Source organism: Ischnura elegans, chromosome 6 (assembly GCF_921293095.1).
Source record: "Ischnura elegans chromosome 6, ioIscEleg1.1, whole genome shotgun sequence".
Taxonomy (NCBI): Eukaryota; Metazoa; Arthropoda; class Insecta; order Odonata; family Coenagrionidae; genus Ischnura; species Ischnura elegans.
The window spans coordinates 77,491,781-77,506,977 of NC_060251.1; the positions used below are offsets into that span (position 1 = coordinate 77,491,781).

General features: G+C 38.4%; 1 protein-coding gene across 4 annotated transcripts in view; it reads left to right on the forward strand.

Annotated features, from left to right (window-relative positions):
- Positions 1-15,197, forward strand: part of LOC124161025 (radial spoke head protein 3 homolog B) — a 103,902-nt gene that overhangs the window by 56,403 nt on the left and 32,302 nt on the right. For all 4 annotated transcript variants that reach the window (XM_046537166.1, XM_046537167.1, XM_046537163.1 and 1 more), the window contains 2 exons: positions 1,617-1,787; positions 6,899-7,027. In XM_046537166.1, coding sequence (XP_046393122.1) covers positions 1,617-1,787; positions 6,899-7,027 — 300 coding nt within the window. The remainder of the gene's footprint in view (positions 1-1,616; positions 1,788-6,898; positions 7,028-15,197) is intronic.

Consider the following 15,197-nt stretch of genomic DNA (forward strand, 5'->3'; position numbering starts at 1 on the left):
ATATACTCTCTCCGTAATCCGACTCATTTTTCTCAAGAAATTCTTTTAGATTTCAAATTTTTGAGAAAAAATAATAGATCGTTAAAATAAAATTACAGGTCTGCAGAATAATGTAAACATGAAGAGTTGCAGTCCCTTAAGGGACCTACGAACGAGTCACTTCGGTCACACGTAAGACATAAACCCTTTTAATCTTAGAGAGTTTCTTAATCAACTAGCTCCAAAGTAAAAGTGGACTAAGCATATCATTTACAAAGTAAATCGGATGCATGAAAAAATGGCTAATGCACCTCCTCACTGCACGAGGAAATCGCCCGAGGGTCCAGAGTTCATTCTCGGCTCGTAACCATGGTCCCTAGATGCTGGTCATCCTGCTCCGGCTCGGCTGTTTTGCTAAAATATTCTAACTACCCGATTTTACCCGATATGCAAGACAAACTCGGTGCGCATTAGTGGCAATACAAGGGAAAATGTAGAGCAAACGCGTCGGACTGAGAATTGGAGCAATCTTAGTGCTGCTGAAAAGTTTTCGCAACATAAAGAGATTACATAAAACTAGCATACTGACGTCCTGCTTTTGAATGTTTCTGTGCCTCACTATGAATAAAAAACAGAGGAACAGTAATTCATGTTACGATACCTTCACTGCACAAACGCTCAACAATCGCCCACCGAATCAAATCCGCTCATCTAGTAGCCCTTGTAGTACTAGATGAGTGGATTTTTTCATTCGGTGAGTGATTGTTGAGCGTTTATGCAGTGGAGGTATCGATTACGTATTACAACATGATCCGAATGGAAATGGTATTAGATTTCAAACTTACTCACCAATTAATAGTTATAGTCAAATCACTTTCACTTTTTATCATTGGCTGTGGAGTACTTGTGCTGATCAAAGAATTAAAATGAAATTTTCCAACTGAAAATATGATTCCCAGAGATATACCACGCGAAAATGAAATTAGATCGAACTATTTAGGAATTTCATTTATTCACCCGTAAGATTAAAAACCCTCATTGGTGAAGTACTCTGAAGAAGTAAAATACGAAACCACGGCGCCGAACCCCAGGCTCAGTATCGGCCACTATTCGGAGCCTTTGTGGGTCCTGATGAAGAGGTATTACAAACTTTATAGTACAAAAAACATTTCCTCAAAAATTCTTAAATATGCCAATTTCCATGGCTATCTGCAATGGAAGTGTCTCTAATGATTATTTTCTATTTCACCAGTTCAAGAAGAAATGTTTAAATACTAATGATCAATATTTAAAAGCCACTTTTCCACTCATATCTTACCTCATCTTTAAGATGCATACCATTAAGACGCCGAGGAAAGTAATGAACCGTTCCCCCCGAAACAAGAAGCTTAATCCGCCCTATGCTCGAGTCTATTGTTTGGGATATGACCATTTTTTATATATCAAAAGAAACTTTGATTCTTTTAGGACTACAGAGTTTGTACTGTATATTGGATCAAATCGGGGGGTCGTAAGGTTTTTTTTTTACCTACCGGGCCAAATTTCAGCTCTCAGTTGATCGACCAGTATGTTAGTGTCTTTCTACTGAATTTTGTAATTTTTAAAAGGGAAATTTATCTCGTTTGTGGCATTTTCAGGGCCAGGTGGACATTGAACAGAGGCGAATGGAGTTGGAGGCGGCGCGGAGGAGGCGAGCCGCCGCCAGGCGGAGGGCCAAGGCCCCCAGAAGGCCCCAAAGACTGGGCACCCCGCCGCCAGTGTCGGGCCGACAGCACATGGACGTGCAAACGGATAAATACCTGGAGGAAGTAAGTGAATTCATCAATGTTTTATATCTGTTCCCAGAGGTATTTTTCATCACCCGAGCAACTTAATAAATCTTGGATTCCAAGGAAAGGCCATTTCGAACTTCTTAGAATAACTTCTCGCATCGGTAATACGGGGTACTAAAATGATGCCGTATTAACACAGTTTTCATTCAGTAATTTTTAATATCTGTAATTAATTTAAATTATCGTGGCCAGTTTTATTTAGGAAGTACAGTAGTACTGTGGTGGTGTATTGTGTAAAATTTAATAGTTAAATTTATCTTTTACTAGATATTCATGAGAGTAAAGTTCTAATAAGCATAACTCGATAAAATTACAAAAATGGCCTTGTCTTCCATTAAAATAGATGTCTCCTGAAGTAAAATGTACATCAGTGAAAAGGAGATCGGGGTAGACAAAATAAAAACATATATTTAGGGCCGGTTTTATAATGTCTAGTTAAGTTTTTTCGGAGCATAAAAATCAGACTTCACGATATCTTCCACTTGAAGTCACCTGTTAAACTAACCGTTATCCTGAACTACTTTTCACTACATTAACTTTGAAATACCTTCAAGTTAAGATTACGACAGTACAATGTTCCGGTTAACGCTAACTAGACATTATAAAACGGGCTCTTAGTGTAAAATTAGACGTCTGAACATCTCGCAAAATACTGAAGGATGCAAGACATATTTCGAAATTGGAATAGATTTAAATAATGCGTAGGTATTGCACATATATATAATAAAATCCTTAAGCGATTCAGAAAATTCGTAAATTAAACCTCGAAGGTTCGAATGAATCACCTTTTGTTTTCAATAATGAAATTATAATAACACTGCCTCATTCGTCGAAAATAACCATGTGAAAAATACCGGGCTAGGGAATTAAATTCTTTGAAATTGAATATTTGGGCCCATTTAACCTTGTTATAAAGTACAAATTGGATAAATTATCTGAAAACTGTAGGTGAAGGATTAATATCTTAGAACTTAAATTTATCGTTTTTAGTGATATTAGTGATACGTGAGTTATTTTTTATTATACGATTGTTTATAAATTACAAGTTATTTTTTCAATTCCATCTATATCGAATTTCGCCCGTTGTACTGAAGCGATCCGAGCACCAGAAGCGAGATACGGAGAAAAATTGTTATTTCAAGCATTAATTTACTTTTACCACGAATCCTAATCAAGCAATGATATTTTCGTGATTGTCATCTCATACACCAATGAAAATAGGTCAATTTCATTTCATTCACGTAAATATTAAGGAGAAATAAATGATTAGCAACGGATTCGGGCGATATATACCTCCTTTTTGCGGGAGGCGCTGCTAAGGCTAAAATACATTAGTTTTTCATAGATACCTTATTTCGCGTAGCATTTTTGCTTATTTAAGTGTTTAAATATAAGTATGTCTAGCTATAAGACTTTAAGTTTAAGAGATGTATAATGTTGCCATCACCGTAATTTTGCCTATTTCGGTAATTATTAAACATGTTTTCTTGTCTACCTTGTTTACTTTCAAATCATAGTTTTAAGACCAGTGATTTATTGTTATTTCGACGTTTCCTTTTCTGGTCATTTGAATCTAAACTCACTCAGCTATATCACAACTAGAGACCATTTAGCAATAAAATATGACTTATTTGAACTTCAATGTACAACAGTCCATTTTACAATGGTTATAATAGTGGTCAAAGGTAAAACGCTCCTGTGGCATATTAGATTCTCCCTATTTGATGAAGTTACATTCTATAAAATTCTAAGTTCATTAGGTTTACTCATTCCTCAAATATTATCATGATTCTATTTAGCGATTCACTTTGCAATAAGGTCATTTAATAACTCAATTTGGTGTATATATTACTGCTTATTCCGCCATGATTAAGCTAAGCACGATTTCCTTTGTTCTGTATTTAATATAATGTAATATAATCACTCGGTAATTTTGTTATCCTTACGTCACATTATCAGTTTTAAAGCTTTACTATATTTACTTACACCAAGCACTGACAGAATGAGCAGCTTGAAAGTTTTCACGCTAATATTTCAGGTACTAAACTAACTGAGTTTAAACAAAGAATTGTTTGTTCCTTTAAGTACTACAGTGCGCAAGATTATACCTAGACTAGATACGGTAGGATTATTATGTTAGCACTAAGTGAATCTGACGCTGTGAGGAGGGGGGCTTTGGGGAGATAAACCCCCCCCCCTTCCCCCCCGGAGCTCAGAGAAATTTTGAAGTTTAGTCCATTTTACTTTATTTGATTTATATTACTTATATAATAGTGTAAATATTAATAAAATATCCCTTAGAAAGCCTAAAACTCACAATTTTGAACCAATCATCTTAAAAAAATTCTGGGGGAGGGCCCCATACATGATGCTTACCCTGGCGGGTATAACATACTCCCAGACCACCCAGTATTAGTTGTGCCTAAAACCCCCCTAGTCTAAATTCCTAGCTGTGCCCCAGAAGTGTATGATGAAAAGATAAAAAAATAAATTTCAAAGAGATAAGTACCTGTATTTTTCTATGTTTACCCGTAACTGTCCATTTCGTTCATTATATTTTCGATAATTTCCGTTAGTGCCCATAGAGCATATACGGAATACGACGTATACCTTCGATCAAAGTCTTTTACTATTGATAAGAGGTTTCACTTTATATAAAAGTCATTAATCCAAGGTCTTCGTGCTGCGAGAAGAGTCTCAGTTATCTTCATCCACTTATCCCTGGTGAATGCTTTGAAAAAGGTAAAAATAATAGCTTAACGAGCAAATTAAAATAAGGTTACGAGATATTTCAAAATCATCAAATACCATTACATTTTCCTGAGCACTTCTACAGTTTTTTTGCGCATATATAGAAATATCTAGACCAATGACGTGATAATCGCAAACTTCTGTTTTAGCGACGTCACGAAAGCTCAGAAGGACTAAGCGAGATGGGTTATCTTGATGCTTTCCCTTTAGGCATCAACAGCCACCTTTTAACTGAGAACTTCGTTTGTGGACCTTGACCGGGGAAATTGAGCGTGGATTAATGAAGTTTCTAGTCTTAGATAATTTTTAGTCTTTGATAATTTTCAGGGAGAAGATTAGTAATATAATCGGAGCAATGCAAAATAGCAATTATGGCAACGAATATTCGACCTTAAATATCTATGTCTTTTATCAATCTAGCCAATCTCGTCAAAGTCAGCGTGTCAAATATTAATCAAGTTATTGATTTCGTTTCAAGGTTATCAAGAGTAGTGGAAACAATATTGTCTTAATTAACCTTGAGTTAAGGTCGAATTTTCATCGATTTTGACAAAAATTAATTTATGCTTACGGGTTTACAGCGTGTCAGCCAATACAGCCAATTTGATGAATAATTTTCAGCCAATTTCACTCCACGTGAATATTTAACGCGGCATTGATTTTAACTCAGCTTTAATTTGCATATTAACGTTTTGTTATATTCCAAGGAATAAATTGAATTCCTTATCAAGAATTACGATTGGTCGTGGTAATATAATTCTGTTTTGGTAAAACAAAGTCGAAAATTAATTAATTTTGACAACTTTACATTCGATTTACCTTAATTCTATTTTTTGTTGCTGTTCTGCGCTTGTGTACATGATTTCATAAAAAGAACGGCTAAGAATGTCATTTCTCCCCAAATTAAGGACAATACTTGAAGCTATTGGTACGAAAAAGTATCTCAAGGTTGAGGTGTAAATCAGTGTGGTCATAATATCTATCAGCTGAAACATTTTAAAGATCCTAGGATTGTTTTTAGTTTTAGGATTTTAGTTGGTTCTGTGCAGAAATAACCTTATACCGTTACAATATCAATTATTCCTTGTCAGAAAGATTTCACCCCCTCGTGCTTAAAGATACGGGTCCCGATTTTAGTTGACATAAGTTACTGTCTCGTCTAACTATTCTCGTTTGTAATTCTACTGAATTATAAAACAAGCTAAAAATATTAACTATAGTCAGTTCAGCCAATTCGTAACATTTCATTATTCAGTGTTCTTGTGAAAACAAAACCAAATATCTCCAGTTTTGCTAACGCAAGAAAAATCAAACAATAACTGAAATTTTTAAGTTCAAGGTGAATTTTTTTAAATCAGAGATATCGGCTTAAAATTAAAACTTATGGTCAAATTATTTCTTCAAAGTTTCCACCTTAAATATGAAAAAGTTTTTGGTGAAATTTGTAGCGTTTATTAAATCCCCCGACATAAGTTCCCCTTCTAATGAGCCCATCAAAAATTTTCTTGCTACGGCCTTGATAAAATTTCGTTAGTGCAGTGAGAAATGTTCCTGGTTTTTTATTTGCAGTGCTATCGGATTGTGCTATACTTTACTGCCATTGGTGATAAGCCTCCAGCCTCGGTGGGCACAGCTCAACAAAATTTCATTCTATTTATGGCATTTTTGTATTCTCCACACAATTAAGTACACATTAAAATTATTTAAATATCTCAATTTATCGGTAACCAATGGTGTTATCTTCACTTTGATTTGGGGTTGTCAAAAAACTGAAAAAGAGTATCGAGGAGTTGAAGGTGTTACTTCTTTATATTTTCTTGACTTGATGGCTTGTTTTTTAACGGTTAAAGTGACGCTGTTTGGCAAGTCAGAAAACGGCCTTTGTCTTCACCTGCCACTGAAATTAATTTTAGTTTCTAATTGGATAAAAAAATGATGTCAGTAATGATCATAGGTCTAATTACGATCATTTCAACAATTGGACAACAAATTTAAAAACACATATGCCCCAGCGGGACTCGATCCCGAGACCATTGCTTAGCAGTCGAGGACTTAACCCCGCCGCCACCGAGGACGGCACGATTGTGCATACAGTACATACTGTAAGATAAGAGTACATACGAGGATCATGTACTCTTAACCTAGCGTGAACAAACTGTAAAGTCATCCCCGGTCAGAATGCGTAAACAGTTGCGCCACCTGCCATGTTTGGCACGCGTGCCATAGGGTCGCCACCCCCGGCGTAGGGGACCCTCCCGCCACGCCGACTGCTAAGATGTTTGATGGCTCAACTGCAAGCTCCTGACCCCCCGAATCTCTGCATTCGCACCTTCCAGATATTCGATCGCCCAATGGAGGAGGACGTATGGTGTCAGACGGATCCATTCATTGACCGGCCCCCGACCCCTCTCTACATCCCCGCGAAGACCGGAGTGGACGCCGAGACGCAGATATACCCAGGAGACGTGAGTAAATTAATCTAGGAAGGTGCCTCTTCCCAGCGAAGCTTCAAACGACCCTACTGGCCACTGCGTCTTCAGTGTGGCCTGATGCAAATGCGATATGTTGAATTTCCAATTTTACTCGCTCCATTTACTTCATTTCACTATTTACTCAATTCACATGACCATTACCGCTCTAAATAATGTGTATGAACATGTTACTATTTACGGCTAAAATTCGCTTTCTTCAAGGATTTTTTTTCCTTTAAGAACCAATAGCTATGCGTCAGGAGGTTGACTTTACTCTGTACACATTGAACATTTCAAGATGATAATTTAAGGTTTTTATGCTGTAAAGAGAATAGAGTTTGTATAAATATCGTTTATAAGGACTTCCTAAGTGCAAGTGATGCATACTCTTTGAGGGCCGGGACTGCGGCATTAAACCTGAACAGTGACTACCCGTTTTCACGCCTAAATATTCATCACTAGTTGAGCAACTCGTAAATTATAAGTCATAGTTAGCCCGACTCGAGATTTCCCCAGTATATATACACCAAGAATGTAATTCGCAATGAAAAACTCTTTGACCTAGACAGGAGTCGAGCCCGGAGCTCTCGATTGGCGATCAGGCATGCTTCTAATTACACCGAGGTGTATCTCAGAGGCTTTACCAAACCAGGTATTGAAAAGACTCCCCAAAACATGCATGAAGTTATTTTTCGCATAACCGATACGGGATACATCTTATAAAAATGATTCGCAAATATGAATCACTAAACGTAAAAATAAATCCGTGGAATTATGAGGTTAATAGCTTAGGTTTTGTATTTAGAAAGGTTTTAAGTACGCACTTCTTGAGTCCGGTATAAAAACAATTTAGTTCACTTGATAAGCAAGTAGCCCAGCTTATGATTATTACTTTTAATAGCGTTAATATCAGTATGCATTCTCGTTTCGGTATACTTCTCATCATTATCTTAGTGTGAGAAAGTAAAATTTCCCTCTATGGTCAAACAACGTGAAGCCATAAACCGTTGGAGGTTAAACGTGGTAGGGGAAACGCATATTTCCTGCGAGCTTGGAAGGCAATAATTTTTTTACTGCACTGAATTTAACTGCTTTAGTGACTCAGTTCTCTTGACTTGAAAACCATTTTAAGCCTAAGATTTTCAATTTTAATTTTAATGAAGCATTTCCTTGACTCGCCAACCACGACAGTTCAGCGGGTAGAACTTTTCCCACATTTTGGTAAAGGCATTTACTATTTGTCATTTAAACTCGATAATTGTCCAAGGACTCTCCACGGTCATTCCATACAACAGTTTCACTGAATATTTTCCCTTTATCTAGCATTTCTGGGTTAACTAGATAATTTAAACAAGGGATAAACATCAGCAGCCGAGAGGTGAACTGTAAGAATATTCGAAATATCTGACACCAAAGACTTGGTAGGGGTTATTCCGTCCGACCTGTTTTAAGCCGTAAAATCGATCTCACGCGTAACCTACATCTTTGAGGAAGTGAGATAATGCCGCGAAGAATAGGTGTCACAGCATTTGGAGCGATTTAGATGTTCTGAGAAGTAGGTCAATTCATTATTTTTTATTCCTTAGGAGAATTGGGGGGTTCCCGGTAAGTGTTCATCATCACAACTCGGCAATCTGTCGCTATTCGTGACGAGTGGGAACGATTCATATCAATAGCTGCTTCTGATTTCGTTGTTCCTCCATTAAGTTTTACTGTCTCCTTAAAACGTATGTAATTGAATCTATACTTAAGTGCATTCGTCACGATTGGGCGACTGTATTTCCATGTCGTTGGCTTATTTTAAATCTAATTAGAATATTCTGTGCGTTGTTTCTATTTTTGAAAGGATACGGTGCAAGCGATGATTTAACATTCGATGATACCATCGGATTTTGTTCAAAGCCTCTCATTGAGCGTCTCTTTCAAGTGACAAGTGATATCGTGACTAAAATTTTAATATGAATATGAAGAAAGCAACGTATTAACACCAATTAAAGCTTTTGTATATACCTACAAGTAGAAATTTTATCTCTCGAAAACTTAGGTAATCAACTCCAGATGTATATCAATCTTAATCTCAAATAAAAATTTACAGAAGCGAACGTTTTTCAGTACCCATTGTGATTTGGGGGAAGCAGCATGTGACGTCAAAATTTTTAACCCTCCCCCCCCCCCCTCCCACCCCCCACCTAAACTCCACGCCAAGTTTCTTTGAAAATGATGTATTACGACCAATCACCCTGTTTAACTTATCACATTGGATAAGACCTTGCAAAAAGACTTCAAAAATTTTATTCCCATCAACTACGGTTATGTCACGCTGTCGTTAATTGAAATAAATACGTTTAAAATGCTTTGCATTCTGCTAATTCTTCATAATTTTATGTTTAGCTATTCCGAGGCTCATTTCTAATGAAATCGGTAATAAACTAAATTGCCACCTCCAAAACTCGTACATGACTTCATCATATCTCAAAAGAGAGAATGTGATGCTTCGGCTGTTCATCGATTGATTCTCAGGCATGAAGACGCGCAGGCTTAAATTCCAACCACAGCTATCAAGCAATACAATTATCACATGATGGAAGACTTTTAAATCACGAGCAGAAGTCTCCATAAAATATGGGTAAGTCTGTTTCTTGTATATTTTTATGGAAAATACTCAATCTAATATGCCACAGGTTGACGTTGAATATTATAGTTCTTAGTTTTAGCTACTAAATGAAATCCTGTTCTGAACTGTACTGATCCCTGAGTAAAACCCCGTTTCAAATATTTTGTAAACCTCCTCATTTTTAGCAGACTTTGGTCCTAATGAGACACTCATTTTGCAGGCGAAGACAGAATCAACGGAAGAGATCAAAGATCCCGTTTGGGAGGACTTTACGGAAGTGGAGGCGAAGGACAAAAAGGGAATCAAAGCCAAGTGCAAAGTTTGTAACACAGCAATGGTTGCATTAGTGGCTCGAATGAAGGGCCATTTGGAGAAGTGCGCGGGAAAAGGAGGATCACTTGCTTCCGTTGCTATCAAAGACGATGAGGCCAGTACTACCGACACAGCGATGGACGGTAAGTAGCCATTTGGTGACACTTTCTCTTTCATTTCTCTTTGACTCTGGTTGTTTAGTTTCATAGGGTGATCATTTCAATTATTATTAAAGTATTCTACCGATTAAGGTAATTCCCATGGAGTACTTACGAGACGTTCTGGTAGCCTCCCTTTCCTTCATAACAGTGGCGTAGGTAAAGGGGGTTACGGGAGGTCCGGACACCCCTCCCCGAAATATAAAAGCACAGTTACTTTGCATCACAAATGAACACCAAATATTGAAAAATCACGAATTTACAAAAGATTTCTCTGAAAAATAAAGTTTTTTTCGATTATGACAAATTTAAAATTAGCTGAAAACCCTCAACTTAGTTCCCTGTTTTCCAAAAAGTTTTCCCCCTGGCTTTGGACCCCCCCCCCCCCACCCCACTAACAAAATTCCTGGCTACGCCACTGCGTCATACACTTCCCTCTTCAATTCACTGTAAGGCCTACTCCCTTTCAATCTATCTAGAAATCCTATTCTTTTCCTTCCTCTCCCTTTCTTACCTTACATTATTACCTTCCAACACGGTTTTCAGCATCCCCTCTCCGCTAAGTGCTCCCTCCATCCATACCTTCTGTCTCCTCCGTATCTTATCTAAAAGCTGCCTCTCCTTACCCATCATGTCCAGCTCTTAGCAATTCCTCCTCCTCTCCGTGCATTTCACCTTCTACATTCTTCGCCATACCCACATATCGAATGCCTCCAGTCTTCTCTCGTCCTTCTTCCTCAGTCTCCACGTTTCCGCATTGTTAAGTGCTACACTCCAGATCAGACTCTTAACAAACCTTTTCTTTTAACTCTTACGCAACGGTCCTTTCATAAGCTCCTATTTATTCATGCAGGATTAATATATTCAAAGCTCATATATTTCGTCAAATTGTCTCTTAAACCCAGTTTTCCACTCTATTATCTCTTATTGATATCCTGTATAAATTCGTCGGCTTCTCTCACCGTAATTTCTGCTTCACCCATCTTTCTTGACTGCTCCTAGTCGCCCTTAATTTTCTCCATTTTCCAGATTATTACTCCTGCTTCAAGACTAATTAATTGTACTTTTCTGAGAATACACGCAACTTTTCCTCTACTGCCCTTTTCTCTACTTGTCGTTCCTTCATGGCCTCCACAATCCACATTCCACCGATTCTCCCAAATACTTGTTACAATCAGGGATGGCAAGTGAGACGAAACGAAAATGTTTCGTCTCGACCCAGAGGGAAACGTAAAAACAAGGCTAAGGTTTAGTTTCGTTCCCGCACGAAATTAAAATCACCTAAGAGTTTAGTTTCGACCCGGGACAAAACTTTAGTCCCGGGAATGAAACTAGATTAATCGAAACTCCGCTGCTCTTAGTCAATTTTCGATCCCAAAATTTGAGTTGAGGGTGATAAGAGAGAATAGTTTTGACCCATTACCTTTGACATACCTATTAAGAGGTTAAAACATTGAGCTTAAAAATTGAATGGCCAGTTTGCGCTCACCATCCTCCAGCAGTGGTGAAAATATGAGTGTCCCATGCATCTAATTGCGGTAGGCCGAACCTCTACTTCATTCAACCATACTTCGTACTCAGTGTGTGGGTCGAAACTAAACAGTTCAAAGGTGAATCACGTCGTCACTCCGGTGCAAAACATTATCTGCGTTTCGTTTCGTCCCACAGTTTTACTTTAGTTTCGACCCAGAGTAGTTTTGACTCCGATTTCGTTTCGACCCTGAGTTTAGCTCCCCGGGTTTAAATCCATTTCGTTTCCTTTCTACATTTCGCTCCCGGGAACGAAACTATTGAAATTTTACTGGTTTTGAATTTCTTTTAGTTTCTATTTCCATCCCTGGTTACAATCCTCTTAGATGCAAAGTCGCATTTGATCTTCATAGTAATTTGTTGAGTACAGCGTAGTATTATGACCGAATGACTCTTCTCTGAAATACAATACGGCTAAGATACTCATACCTTTCTCTCTAAGCTTGCCTGTATCATTCCGCTTCGTCATTTGGCATTTGATGATTCGTGCACGCCTCTAGAGCTCCTTTGAAATAAGTATCAATAAAGCATGCATCCAACATTCGTGCTACTGAACAATTATTGGGCTCCAGTAGCTTCCAAATTTTTCCATTTAAGTAATTGCTTTGAATTGATCTTTTTTAATTAATATTGGCCAAATATTTATTGTGCCTTTGTGTTTCTTTTCATGTGAAGCCACCTCGAACTCCGTTGACTTGGCAGCTGAGGAATCTCAGAATTCCGATAGCGGTAAAAAGGCGGAAGAAGACCATCCTCCATCAGAAACGGATTCAAAAGCTCCTAAGGCAACTTCCCACCGTAAAGCTGCAGTGGACATGCAAATAGCCTCGTTCATATTCGCCACCAACTCTGACTTGAAACTCGTTGAGCACCCAGAGTTCATGCGGATGGTTAAAATTCTCCGTCCAGGGTACAAGCCTCCAAGCTATCGCCAGTTAAGTGAAGACTTGCTCAATGAGGTGCACAGCTCAATCAATAAAGATGCGAAAAAGTCCCTGGACGGTAAAACAGTTTGTATGGCTTTGGACGGGTGGAGCACCTTACAGAGTGATTCGATGGTGTACATAAATGTTTGTGATATTTCAGATAAATCGGTGCACTTAATCGATATGGTTGATACGACGGGTAAAGTTCGTTCTTCAGCTTATCTCCTGGAGATAGTAAAGAATGCTTTGAAAGAATGCGAAAATTATGGTTGCAAAGTAGGTAGTATAGTTAATGATCACCCTTCCAGTGTGGAAAAGTTGATGGAGGATCTATCCAAGCCTGAATATGGTGAGGGCGAAGGTATAATATGTCACAGTAGCTCGTTACTTTTGCTCAACCTTTTTTGTCAAGATTTGGTAACTCCAGCCATCAGGGATCACCTGAAGAAAATAATCGCCTACTTCAAAAACGTCCCATTTGCTGCGGAAAAATACAATTCTGTAGGAGGGAAAGATTTGGTGTTGCCGCAAGATGTCGCGTCAAACAACTTAGTCGATAGCGTAGAATCCTACGTTGAAAACTGGTCCTCCATTTCGCAAGTATGCAGTAAGCACAAGGACGTGATCGATTCTACAGTAGTGTCAAAAGTGAACAATAAAAAGATGAAGACCCAGGCCGAAGAGCTGCTGTCTAAGTTGAAGAAGACAAATATAGCTCGAGAGGAGCTACAAAGGGAGGGGTGTTCCATAAGTGAATCAGTAGAAATTTGGCTGACGCTCCAGTCAGACATGAAGGAAGAATTGAGTTCGGAAGAAGAGACACACTTCAAGAAACGCTTTGATTTGGCCATATCGCCAGCTAACATCCTTGCGCATGTATTAGATCCTAGGTTCCGAGGTGAGAAGCTTTCATCGGATCAAGAAGAGATCGCCTTCGACTACGTCAACTCGAAACATTCTTCGGTGATGCCAGAAATCTTGAAGTACAAAGCATTCTCTTCCCCTTTTAAAGAATATCTCTTTTCCAAGAAGACTGCTAGTCTCATTGACCCATTGTCGTGGTGGGCATCAATTAAAAAGCATATTTCTCCAGAACTGTTCAAGTTAGCGGAACAGCTCCACACTGCAGTAGCGTCCACTCCAAGGACACAGCGTATTATATCATCCCATGGAATGGCGCCGTCTAAGCTAAGGAATAAAGTAGGAGTAGAAAAAGCAAGGAAGCTAGTATTGGTGTTCAGAGCACTGAATGCGATGAGGAATAAACAAAAGGACACTTAATGAGCCTAGAATGGCACTTGATGATTCAAAAGACTCATTCCAAACTTCCAGAGCTTGTAGTACCGTTATTAGTCCTGAGCACTTTCTAATGTTAGAGTTATCCCTAGAACTCAACAACTTCCATTTTTGCAAGTGATCGCAGCGGCGATCTGAATGTTGAGTAAATGGATATTTTTCTCAAGTAGCAACCGGCTGCTGCTACTTATGTCCAGATATTATTTCCATTTACATCCACGTTAGTGATAATTGATTATGCCGAAGACCTAAAGTATTTTCCGTTTAAAAATACTAAGCCGGGTATCATTTAACCGTTTAATTAGCTTCAGTAGCTAATTTCAGTAACTTTTTCTAGTGAGGATGACGAAGTTTTTCGTCGAGGTAAACTGATGATTAATCCACCGGTTAAGGTGGGTTCGCATGGAGCATTTTGCGAATCACCCCTCCTGAAGCAATGCAGATTCCTCCTGAAACTCTCTGTATAAACTGATATTGGATTGCCTAGTCCGTTAGTCTTTTTGATGTCAATTGGAGGCTTGTCCACGATGGAATCACAATGGTAAAGTTATCTCCTATTATGATTTACGTGTACTCGGGATAGGCTAGACCTACAGACCAGCTGCGTTTCCGCACATCTCGCAAGTTTCATTGGGTGAATATAAATGCCTTGAGTGCAGTGCAGAAGAACTAGGGTGTACATTACGATTTTTATCAGAGTGTTTATTATCATTTTGTGACGGTGCTGAACTAACACTTAGAGGTCTATACTCAAGTTCTATCTTCCCCACATAAAATTATTCGCAGCGTCCAAAATTAGAACGTATTCGCAAGGGATGGAGACGCAAATAATTTTACAAAATGGGCTGTGTTAATCATAAATTGAGCCAAAAAACAGGTTATTCTGGGGATAGCCATCCTCCAGGTACATAGTCCAGCACTTCGTCGCTCCTCCTCCTCTCCGTCCACCTCACCGCCTCCATTCTTCTCCATTTTGAATTTTTTTTTAACATTTGTAATATTTTTACCAAAAATAACCATTTTTATCAAAAATGGCCATTTTTACATTTCCACAAGAGAAATCGTTGTCATTTATTGCGGTCAAAACACCTAATTGACGTTGAACTTTTGCTTTAATCAATACATATCTCAACGGTTGTGAAAGTCTGGCTAATTGACAGCCGCTGTATCCAGCGCAAAGTAACACTAAGGTACTTTTAATAATAAAATCAAAGGATTCGGCGAATAGGATATAAGAGCATTTAATCATGCACATAAGCTCGCTCATTCTGTAGCTAATTTTGATTTTGCGCTTGATAAAGTTTCCAATGGCATGGGCTTCAGTCTTT